General features: G+C 49.9%; 3 protein-coding genes across 5 annotated transcripts in view; 1 reads left to right on the top strand and 2 right to left on the bottom strand.

Annotated features, from left to right (window-relative positions):
* RPL7A (ribosomal protein L7a) overlaps nucleotides 1-10,344 on the top strand; it is an 80,664-nt gene that overhangs the window by 67,010 nt on the left and 3,310 nt on the right. The window contains exons 1-2 of one of the 2 annotated variants that reach the window (XM_065035723.1): nucleotides 9,454-9,515; nucleotides 10,108-10,228. In XM_065035723.1, coding sequence (XP_064891795.1) covers nucleotides 9,513-9,515; nucleotides 10,108-10,228 — 124 coding nt within the window. In that variant the 5' untranslated portion in view covers nucleotides 9,454-9,512. Of the gene's footprint in view, nucleotides 1-9,453; nucleotides 9,516-10,107; nucleotides 10,229-10,344 lie in introns of those variants that run through there. The other variant, XM_065035724.1, reaches the window with a different exon arrangement.
* Nucleotides 115-2,486, bottom strand: SURF6 (surfeit 6). The gene is made up of 4 exons (XM_005512878.2): nucleotides 2,238-2,486; nucleotides 1,699-1,914; nucleotides 1,362-1,453; nucleotides 115-906 (listed from the first exon to the last, which is right to left on the bottom strand). Exons 1-4 carry the CDS (start codon nucleotides 2,329-2,331, stop codon nucleotides 235-237), a joined length of 1,074 nt encoding a protein of 357 aa, XP_005512935.2. The 5' UTR covers nucleotides 2,332-2,486; the 3' UTR covers nucleotides 115-234.
* MED22 (mediator complex subunit 22) lies at nucleotides 2,964-9,443 on the bottom strand. 2 transcript variants are annotated; one of them, XM_005512917.3, is made up of 4 exons: nucleotides 9,269-9,443; nucleotides 8,670-8,750; nucleotides 8,129-8,337; nucleotides 2,964-4,459 (listed from the first exon to the last, which is right to left on the bottom strand). In XM_005512917.3, the coding sequence occupies exons 1-4, from the start codon at nucleotides 9,389-9,391 to the stop codon at nucleotides 4,261-4,263; spliced, it is 612 nt and encodes a 203-aa protein (XP_005512974.3). In that variant the 5' UTR covers nucleotides 9,392-9,443; the 3' UTR covers nucleotides 2,964-4,260. The 2 variants fall into 2 exon arrangements, with proteins under 2 accessions (XP_005512974.3, XP_064891797.1); XM_065035725.1 differs by having other exon boundaries at nucleotides 2,964-4,453.

Genomic DNA, 10,344 nt, shown 5'->3' with positions numbered 1-10,344 from the left:
TGGCAGCGCGGGAACGGAGCCTAGGCAAGCCCCGCCCCCTCGAGACCACGCCTCCTCGAGGCCCCACCTACCCACCCCGGCAGGGTCATATTACAATAAATCAGCCAGAGGGCGTTTCTTTGCGATAGGAAATTTAATTAACACACACTTATCAAACTTTTTAAAAATTATTAAACAGACCCCCCCCACCCCACCCCAGCAGAACGTCCTTTCCCTGGAGCAGCTGCTGCGCTCTCACGTTAAACCAGCTTTTTTCAAGTCCTCCGGCAGAACCCGGCCTTTCTTCCTGGCCCTTGCTTTCTTCTTCTCCATCTTGTCCTTCTTCTTCTTCTGGATGTTCTTGCGGCGCTTTTCCTGCCGCTGCTGCATCCTTTCCACCACTTTTTCCGTCCGCTTCTCCCACTGCCTCTGGCGTTGTGCTTTACGCTTCTCCTTACGCTTCAGGGCTTCTTTCAGACGCTCCTCGTCATCGCGGATCTTTACGCCTTCTGCCTTGTAGAGAACATTTGTCCACTTCATCTTGTTCTCCATCTCCTGAGCTTTCTGCTGGTCCTTATCCTTGAGCTCCTCCAGTTTATTCTTCCTGGTCTCCAGCCTGCTCAGCAGCTGCTTGTAGTTCCTGCCTGTCAGAGGAGTGATGTTGCCTTTCACCGCTTTCCTCTTCTCTTTCTTCTTCTGGATCTTGCTCAACTCGTTCTCTCCATGGACCTCAACCCTGTTATAGACAATCTCAGACGTGCTCTCCTCCTTTTTGCTTTCTGGCTCCACCGGTACCTCCTCAGGTTCTTTTTTCTCCATTTTTGCCTTCATCTTCAACTCCTTTCTTCGGCGCTTCTTTCTCTCTCTCTCGTACTTCCTGCGCTGCCTCCTCTCCAGGACTGCAGGGGGTAATTCTTTAGCATCGTCCTAAAAAGGAGAGACATGAATCAGAAGCTTTAAAGGGATAAAGCAGAATTAAGAGTGGGATGTCCTCAAGTTCCCGATACCAAACTTCTCCTAAGAAATACACCACTTGTGACAAGAAGCTGGGGGTTCAGCTTTTAGAGATACTAAACACAAAAAAGCATTTAAAACGCTTTACTCTCATTTAACACTCCATAGCCATGTCCCCATTCAGGCTTTTAGTGTTTATCTTTTTCCTAAAAATCCCCAGGGGCAGGCTCTCCTCCAAATCAGGTCTTTTCTCACAATTTTCCCAGCCCACAGAACACACACATCTCCAGCAATACCCACAGGCGCTTCCTGAGGAGACGGAATTAGCGCAAACCCTGAGCCTTGGAGGATCCTACATTCCCTGGGAGCATAGGGAGAATTTATACGGTATAAACACACATATAGATACATATGAAGAGTTCTCATACTTGTCCAGAAGCTTTTTTAATCTTCTCGTGTAGTCTCTCACGTAAGAGATTCATTGCGGAAAAAGAAGGGGAACCAAGTTCACTTTTGCTCCCTGAAAAAGAGAGGAGGAAAATAGATAAAAATCTGTGATCAGACTAAATGCTCCTGGTCCAGAGAGCCACCCAGTGGCGACATTACAAATTTACATCCATATGCACAAGTTTTTAGGGCACGTGGAATAAGCAAAGACGTTTTCAATTCAGCTGAACTTCTGAAAAGCTTTCCAAACTCTGTATGTGTGACGCAACTCAAACGCAGCCACCTCAGCTCAGGTAACGGGAAGGCTGGTGTTCTTACCTGTGACCGAGCTCTCATTTCTGCTCTGTGTAGCGCCCTGTGGAGATGATTTGCTGGCCTGAGGAGCTGATTTCTGTCCTGGGGGAGGTTTATTGGTGTTAGAGGCAGCTTGTTTGGCTGAAGGAACATTTGTCTTCTCAGCTTGCTTCCTGGGCTTCTTTCTCTTCTTCTTCTTGAGCTGTCTGCCAGCATCCTCGGGCTGGCCTGGCGTCGACACTGGAAGGCAGAACCGAATCACACAACATGCAGTTATTTCTGAAGAACAAAGTTCCAGCATTGCAACAGCACATCTCAGTCTTCAAAAATTCCATCGCTTAGGATTTATTTAAATAGAGCCAAACACTCTTGCACACTTCAGCTCCCCCACATCCGATCACCACGTGAGCAGAACTGCTCCGAGTCCCGTATTTCTGAAGAAATTGTTTATTTTTTCTTAAAAAACGACACAACATCAATCGCCCGGGCAAACCCGCCCCAAGCGCGGACTCCCCCAAACCGGCCCCGGGGGGACACAGGCCGAGACACGATCGTTCCGTTACCGAATTTTCTCTTCCGCGGCTCCGGGCCGTGCTGCGCGCAGACCCTCCTGGCCAAGCCCTGCAGGTAGGAGTCCTGCGCGGCCAGGCTGGCCATGCTCGCCCCGCGGTGGCCCCGGCTCAGCGCGGACAGGCCGCGCAGCCCCGGCTGGCCCGCAGTCGCGCCGCTCCCGCCCCAGCGCACCGGGAGGACGGCGGCATCCCCCTCATGCGGCCCTCCGCCGGGAAGTGGCGTCGGCGCGCCGCGCCGGAAGCGACGGCATCGCAGTGCGAGGCGGCAGGAACCGGCGCCAAGAGCCGCCGCCGGTATCGCCGCGGGTGACCCAGCCAGACGGGAGGCGCTCGGGTCGCCCCGCTGCCCCCGCTTCCCCGGCCACCACTCGCAGGCTGTGCCCCGGTTCGCTCCGGCCCGGTCGGGCTCCGATCTGGAGCTCCCAAACCCCGATTTTTGATGACGGGGTCGGAGGAGACAGACACGTAACCGGTTCGGTCTGTAGCTGCCAGAGTCCCGCCTGGCCGGGGTGCGCGGTGCCCGGCGGGGGTCCCGGTACCGGCGGGTGTCCCGGAACCGGCGGGTGTCCCGGTACCAGCGGATGTCCCGGTACCGGCGCTCTCTGGGCACAGAGCAGGGCTTTTCCTTCGGAGCGGTGGGGAACACTTGTCCCACTGCACACTCAACACCATCAGGTTGTCACGAAGCCTTGTGGCTGAAAACACACGCTCGAACAATTACACAAAGGAGTTAGTTTTATTAAACCACTTAATTACAAAAAGAAATGGAATGGAAGAACAATGGAACAAAAGTTATGGCAAAATTCACATTCTAAGGAAGGCGATGCTACAGCAGAACACCAGAGAAGTTCAGCGCAGCCGCCAAAATGCACGGGCGGCTCCGCGGTGCCCACAACACCTGGAACAACTGCAAAGGGAACGGGCAGAAGCACCGAATGTGCTGCTTTGGAAGGAAACTGCGAGTAACCGAGTGTCCCTCCCTGCAGCCCAGTCACCTCCAGACTTATCAGGTGAAATCAGGAGCCAAAAGAAATGCCAGGTTGGTGTTGGCTCAGGCTGTGTGAGCAGAAAGTTTCTGTGTAAACACTGGAAAAGGAAGCAGATTAACTGAAGAGCTTCTGTCTGCAGCCTTGAGCAAGTGGCACCATCAATACCTCAGTCCGATTCCTTGGTTTTCCAAACTGCTCATGGATAAGGGGCTCCTGGGAGCCTCTTTCAAACAACTATGAGCATGAAGTTCAAGTTTGTGAAGTGCTCTGACAGTGTAAATACTACTACAAGCTTCTTACTCTAGTGCAGTAGAACGGAGGTTGTCAGATGCCATCCTGAGAGAGCTTTAAAGCATCCAGAACGTCAGTAAGCTTGGCAAGTGGTGTAAAAACCTCCAAACACTCACTGCCCCCACATTTGGCTCGAGTTTATCCCACAAAAGTTCAAGTCCCAACATTCCAGATGGAACTTGCTGATAGAAATACTTTGTTTCCAATGTCTGGAGAAAAGTGAATGTTTGGTAAATAAAAACAACTGAAATAAACTTTAAAAAGACAGACCCAAACAACCATGACTGACCTGATTAAAGTACAACAAACTCAATGCTGACCTGACATAACCTGGTGAAGTACTTCTCATGTGAGTCATTCTTCACATTTTAACAGAAAAAAAATCTGCAGGAATGCTCTATTTGTGGTTGCTGGGTTGTTTTTTTCTCTTCCTACAGCTTCCACATGGAAACAAACTGGATTTCTAACAAACTCTACACATAACTACCACGTAAAAGCAAACCTAACTCTAATTTGTTAGAACAATCAGCTTTGTTATTTACTTATCGTGTTCTCTTAAGGGTGAGGAACACTCATGGCAACGTCCCAGGGTGGAGAAAGCACCGGGGCCACCCAGTGGGCAGAAACCTGTTCACCACAGCTCCAGTGCCCTCTGGCAGCGGGAGACGCTCGATACAGCAGGTGGAAGACATCCAGCAGCCAGGAGGAACAGCTTTGGCAGCAGAGGATCCTCTTCAGGAGTGCTCCACGGGGCCTGCCCCGTGCCCGTTGACGTGGGGGTGCGACGGGGTTGAGCTCTGGGAGGTGGCGACGCTCTGCTCTGCTGCGGCAGCTGTCAGAGGCATGGAGAGGCTTTCGGGGGAGAGCGTGGCAAAGTCTTGTCTCCAGTAGGCTTCGCACAGCGGCAGATCATTGCTGTCACACAGACTGTAGCTTTCCAGAACAAACAACCCCAGGAAGGAGAGACAGCCGGGGCAGGAGGGAGGGAGAGGTTGGGAGAAGCAAGACAGAAGCAAAGCATTAAGAAAATGGCAAAAAACCAATCATGGAGGTAAGGTCTGTGATCACAAATTCATCAGAAGTCTTGTGAGACTGGGCTTCCCTAAGATACCCTTAAGGGCTGGTCTTGAACGTCATGGATCAGGGGAATTTCAGGGACAGAACTATTGCTACAGACTGAAACGGGGGCTCAATTCTCATCCAGATGCTCTGAGTCCCCAAAGAGATCTGGGCTGAAGTTGGCACCCCAAAGATGGGAGTTCTGCTACTGATTTGAGTGAGGCAAGGATCTCATCCAGAATTATTCTACTTTGAATTAGATCACAACCTATGTGAGATAAAAAAATAAATAGAAATCCTGCCCCTGTGAGGATAAAGAAGAAACCTCTTTGCACCCTTGCCCTTTCAATAAACTGCTCCACAGAACATATGGGTTTTCCTACTGAAGCTCCCCAGCCTGATTATAACATACTAATGGCTCCTACCATTTTCAGCAGAACCCGAGCTGTTCTAAAAGCAGCTTGGTGGATTTGACCACTGTAGAGCTGGATGAACCAGCAGCATGGGAAAGTCATGCTTTTAAACAACTGGCTCATTCTTGCCTGTGCTCTGAGGAAAACATAATGTGGAAGGGCCAAAACTAAAAATTATGAAAGAAAAGGGAACAAAACCGAAATAAATTCCAAAGAGAGGAAGGAGCTGTGCACAGAGACACCCAAGACAAAGTGAGCGCTGGAGCAGAAAGCAGCTTGCGTTCAAAGTAAAACAAACCCAATGGGTCAAGTGATTTTGTTGTTGCAGCTTTATTTACATTTTTGATGTATGGACTTGAATCGATGCTTTGGGGAGTATTTTAAGTGCATAGATACGAGACACTTCAAATTGCACAAACATGAAACATGTTGAGATTTAACCCCACACTCAAGACAGCTCCTGTGATCTCAGAGAAGGGAGCGATGGAACAAAAACACAAGTTTTGGGGTTAGGATGAGAGAAGGCAAGCTGGAGTTGGAGTTACTGCTTTGGGGAATAAGCACACAAAGCACTACTTGCAAGCGTCTACTTCTGAGCTCTCTTCTGGCTGGTTTTGCCATAGAAGTAAAACAGATACAGGTTTTATATCTGAGGCCTTTGTAAAATCCCTTGGATGCCCTTCCCTACAGTCCCCAACACACCGTTAGGACGGGTTCAATCAGCAAAGACCTTCAGGGCTGAACCAGAACTATGAGTCATCTGTCAGTCTCAGACCTCAGGCCGTTGTTTTCAAGAAGAACCTGGCCAGAGCATCCACCACATTTTGGCAGGTGCCAACATTTTATCTGCATGAGAAGCATAAGTGTTTCTCCTGCTGCTCCAGTTAGAACAGGCCCAAAAGTCTAAGCTTTGCCTCTCACCTAACACTCCTCAGAAGTCAGGGTGAACATGCAGCTGCTGCCCAGCCCACAGCAGCAATGCCCAGCCTGCTGCTCTGCCCTTTGACTGCGGGTTTGTCATTGCTGGGAAGGGACCTCCCCGCTCCCCTTGGGGCAGGTGGCCAGGTCTGTGTGCAGAGGAACAGCTCTAGGAAACTACCTGAACACAGGGACTGAAAGCAAAGGTTCCTTCAGAACAATCTATTCAGCTTTAGTGTCACAGTCCTGCTTTCAGGTCTCATCAAAACCCCCACATCCACGTAAAAAACCTGGCAACGAAACCTGACCTTACGCCTGTTAGTTACGTTGGACTGTGCACCTCTTGATAAACCCTGCAGGATCAAGCCCTGTGAGAAAGTAATGGATGGTGCAGAGAGGTGACCCCAGCTGGGCTCCCAGGTCAGCACAGAACGTCCATTTGTGTGCAAAGCAGCTATTGCATTTACAGCCATTTAAACACGATTATCACTCTGCGACTATGTGACATAACATACACCCTTTTTCCCACATTAGACAATAAGCTTTCATTAAAAATATCTTAGTGCTCTCATTATAAAAGGGCTGAATAAATCACTGTTTCTATATTTACACACACATGCAATTTCTTTGGTGCAGAAAAAGACAGGAAAAAGCACAGGAAGGGATCAAGTGCTACATGACATGAGGCTTCAGTGGAGGGATCACAGCTCTGCAGAGTTGCCAAGTTTCCTCCCCTTGCGATGACTCTTTGCCCAAAGGCAAATCCATTTGGTGTACGCCAATGGTCACGCTTAAGTGCCAGCTCTGTTACAAAAGGTTACTCTACATGGCACCAGGTGAACAGACCACGCCAGCACAGTTAGAACCTCTTAGTCCAGAAGTTAAAGCTACTGCCAGAGCGGTCACAGGCTGGTGACAGCACGGGAGGAGCACGTCTGGCACAGGTGAGGCACTATCAGCTCATGCTGCATCACAGTGGATGCAGCTCATCGCTGTGCTGTATGCAGCCTAAGTCATGGGCGCACCCCTGAGCTACCAAGGCACGGGCTGGTGCTTGGGTTTGTGACCACCCCTCTTCATTCCCGAGATATTCCTAGGATCCCTTGCCACCTCCCAAAAAATTGTGTAAAGTTTGAAAAACAACCCTAAATCTGTACCTCAAGTTGTCTTCCTATGTTGCAGCAATTCCTAAGCTACATCAATATCTTTTTACTCTTGAAAAGTGTAAATTACCCATAGATAATGGCCTAACTTCCAAAGATATTGAGCCATTAGGGGTTTAGTTGACTCAGATGAGGCTATAGACATTCAGCATTTTTAGAAAGAAGGGAAAAGCAAAAATAGAAAATCTGGTCATTAAGATTTTAAATAAAATTTTGAAAATTTTAGTTTTGTTTAAAAGTCATAGCACTATTGCACTGACTTCACTTAGCTGGGATAGTGCAGCCAAAATAATCAGGTTCTCGTTTGTTTTCTCCTGCTTTCATTTACTGCATCATCAACTAGAAGTGCTGGAGTGCAGAAAATAAAATTAAAAAATAAAGTGTCTGAATTCTCTGAAGTCTGTTTCCTATGAGTCTTTTAAAAAAATATTAAAAATCCCACAAACAAATCAGTAATAAGTCTTCCATAGAAAATCCTATGACAATGCTTCAGAATTCAATGAAACTGAGCGTCTCTTTTTTGCTAATTTCAAACATGCCCCCCAGCAGGACTCCAGGCAGCTGGGGACAGTGAACCACAAGGGTGAAGGCACAAGGTGTTACATGGTCACTTGTGAAAGAACTCCCCACGAAGATGTGATCTCATCTAACGTGAGGATCCAGCTCAGCAAGTTAGTTTCTCCAGGGAAAGAGAGAGGCTTCTCCAGAGGGACAGTCAGAGAGAAGCCTACACCCTCAAGCAGCCTGATCTCCTTTTACAAAGGAAGCTAAAACAAATTATCTGTCGAACCTACCGAACTAAAGCAGGCACCTAGAGCTGGATGCTGTGAATACCTCTTTCACTATGGCATTTATACCCTGTAGGGTATCTACAAAAAAAAGGCAGTGGCTTTAGTTATAGAAAAAGAGTTTGACCCAATTAAAAACAGCAGTGAAGTTTTGCTGGGAACATTCTCAAGACCTACACTCTAAGGACTACTAGTTTGTCTGGACTAACCACCCCAAAAGAGTTGGACTCATAAGGCAGAAATCTGCTGCCTTATTTGTACCTGGAAGAGTAATATTCTTCTTCTAGCTCGTACAGGTCAATGGAGATCTCATCACGTAGTGCAATCAGCTTCTTGTCACATTCCTCCTGCAAGCTTCTCAGCTGCTGGTTGCGCTGGTTGATAGCTTCGTTCACAGAGGGGAAATCATTGAGGATCAAGAACTGCTTCAGGTCAGACACAAGTTTCATCAGGGACTCACCAGCTCGGACCTTGTAGTAGGGAGAAAAATCATATAGCACGTAGCATATCTAAACAGTACTTTGCTCCAAGTCTTAAACAAGATCTCCCAAGCTGCTCCTTCAGCAGAAGCCTTGAATAAAGCAGAAACTCCCATATTACATGAGGATTCTGACAGAAGCCTGTAGCTCACAAGCCAGGCTACCCAGGCTTTCCCCCTAGTGAAGGAATTTACCCAACAGCCACCCTAAATCCCAAGTTACTCCTTGTGAGTGTTACAAAGACTGCCCTAGATGCAGTAATGAGCCCAACAGCTCCCAAATGAAGTGCTGCCTGCAGATTTGAACCACAGAGCGCTACTCACGATGTTTGCAGCTCGGACGTGCATCTCATAGTTATCTTGTTCACCCTGAGTTGCTCGAGATACTTGAGTTTCATCCTCAATCTAAAGAAAAAAGTATACACATCCACCTTTACATATTAGAATCATGATACATGATTACTGCATTATAAAGCATCGCATTTCAGTTCAATCCACATGTGGAATCCTTGGGCTGGCCTCTGGACTAGACACCCCCAGATCATCTTTACTACCATTCCCATTTGGTTCTCCCCAGTTCAGCAACATCGCTTTGCTGCCCACAGTTGGGAGGCAGGGAGGCCAGCAGCAGCCGGGGAGAACTGAGGGAATAAACCCTCTTCATTCCCTCACAGCTGGTCTCAGGGGAGAAATATCCGCCCTGTCAGCCCCTGCCCTCCCCTCATGGCGGCTCCTTCTCCCCTCAGGGGCTCCGCTCTCAGAGCCACCCTCTCTCCCCTCAGGGCCCTTGTTCTCCCCTCACACCTCAAGGGCTTTTTTCTCCCCTCAGGGCCGCCGTCTCTCCCCTCAGGGGCCCCAGTCCCCCCTCAAAGTCGCCCCTGGGGAAAACCCCCACCCAGGGCTCGGCTACAGCCCAGGCCAACCTTGGCCGTCTTGATGATTTCGGTGAAGTTGTCCAGTATGGACTTGACATCGTCCTTGAGGCGCTTGTTGTAGGACTGCAGCAGCGTCTCCTTGCTTTGCGGCAACACCCGCTGCTGCGCCATGGCTGCCCGCGCGCCCGGCCCCGCCCCCTCAAGCCCCGCCCCGCCGTCCTCTCGCGAGACGTTGCGCCCCATAGATATTTCCCGGCATGCATTGCTGCCTCTTTCTCTTCCTTAGTCCAAGATGGTGAGTGGCAGCGGGACCCGGGCGGGGTTGGGGTCATCCGCCGCCATCCATCCCCATCGCTGCGCGGCGGCCCGGCATGGAGAGCCGCGCGGGTGCTCGGAAGCCTGAGGGGGTGGTGGAGGGGTGTTTCGTGCCCGGTTTGCCGTGACCGGCGATGATTCCGGGGGAGGCCGAATCTGGGCCTAGGCGCCGGTAGCGCCGCGCCGCCCGGCCCAGCGACCGGGGCTTCTCCCGGCTCGGGCTGCGGGAGCGGGGCAGCTCGGCCAGGCCGCTGCGTTTTTCCCAGTGTAGGGCGAATCTCGGCCCGGGCTCGGTGTCCGGTAACCGCGGTGGGTTTTGGGGAGCGCCAGCTGCCTCTTGAGCGGTTCCATACCCGCCGAGGAGAGAAGGACGCGATATCAAACCGTGTCTTTCTCCAGGAGGTTTATAAACCTTTCTACGTCAAAGCGAAGGACTTGCTCTCTCTAGGAGAACGAGGCCGCTAGGCTGGGGCAATGCCTGGGAAAATGCATTTGCAAGTGGGACTGAAAGCTCTTTGAAGTACACAAATATGAGAGGCAAAAGATGGAAAGAGTGTATTTCTTACTTGCAGCCGAAAGGAAAGAAGGCCAAGGGCAAGAAGGTGGCACCAGCCCCTGCTGTAGTCAAGAAGCAGGAGGCCAAGAAGGTTGTCAACCCCCTCTTTGAGAAGAGGCCCAAGAACTTTGGCATTGGTGAGTAAGTAGAAACTTGGGATACTTGTTCAAGGGTTTTTTGGTTTAGAGACAGATGTCTAAATTGTAAATAGAAGGGTGGTGTAATAAAGCTATCGTGTGAAGAGTGATGAAGG

Source organism: Columba livia, chromosome 19 (assembly GCF_036013475.1).
Source record: "Columba livia isolate bColLiv1 breed racing homer chromosome 19, bColLiv1.pat.W.v2, whole genome shotgun sequence".
Taxonomy (NCBI): Eukaryota; Metazoa; Chordata; class Aves; order Columbiformes; family Columbidae; genus Columba; species Columba livia.
The sequence above is the reverse complement of the archived record's forward strand: the minus strand, read 5'-3'. Positions and strand labels throughout refer to the sequence as shown.

Excerpts from the sequence above, each read along its gene's own strand:
- SURF6 (XM_005512878.2), bottom strand. The coding sequence starts at position 2,331 with ATGGCCAGCCTGGCCGCGCAGGACTCCTACCTGCAGGGCTTGGCCAGG. Across the intron at positions 1,915-2,237 it reads GCCGCGGAAGAGAAAATTCG|TGTCGACGCCAGGCCAGCCC; the intron begins GTAACGGAACGA and ends TCTGCCTTCCAG. Across the intron at positions 907-1,361 it reads TTAAAAAAGCTTCTGGACAA|GACGATGCTAAAGAATTACC; the intron begins GTATGAGAACTC and ends TCTCCTTTTTAG.
- MED22 (XM_005512917.3), bottom strand. The coding sequence starts at position 9,391 with ATGGCGCAGCAGCGGGTGTTGCCGCAAAGCAAGGAGACGCTGCTGCAG. Across the intron at positions 8,338-8,669 it reads ACGTCCGAGCTGCAAACATC|GTCCGAGCTGGTGAGTCCCT; the intron begins GTGAGTAGCGCT and ends CCCTACTACAAG. Across the intron at positions 4,460-8,128 it reads GAAGAATATTACTCTTCCAG|CTACAGTCTGTGTGACAGCA; the intron begins GTACAAATAAGG and ends TGTTCTGGAAAG.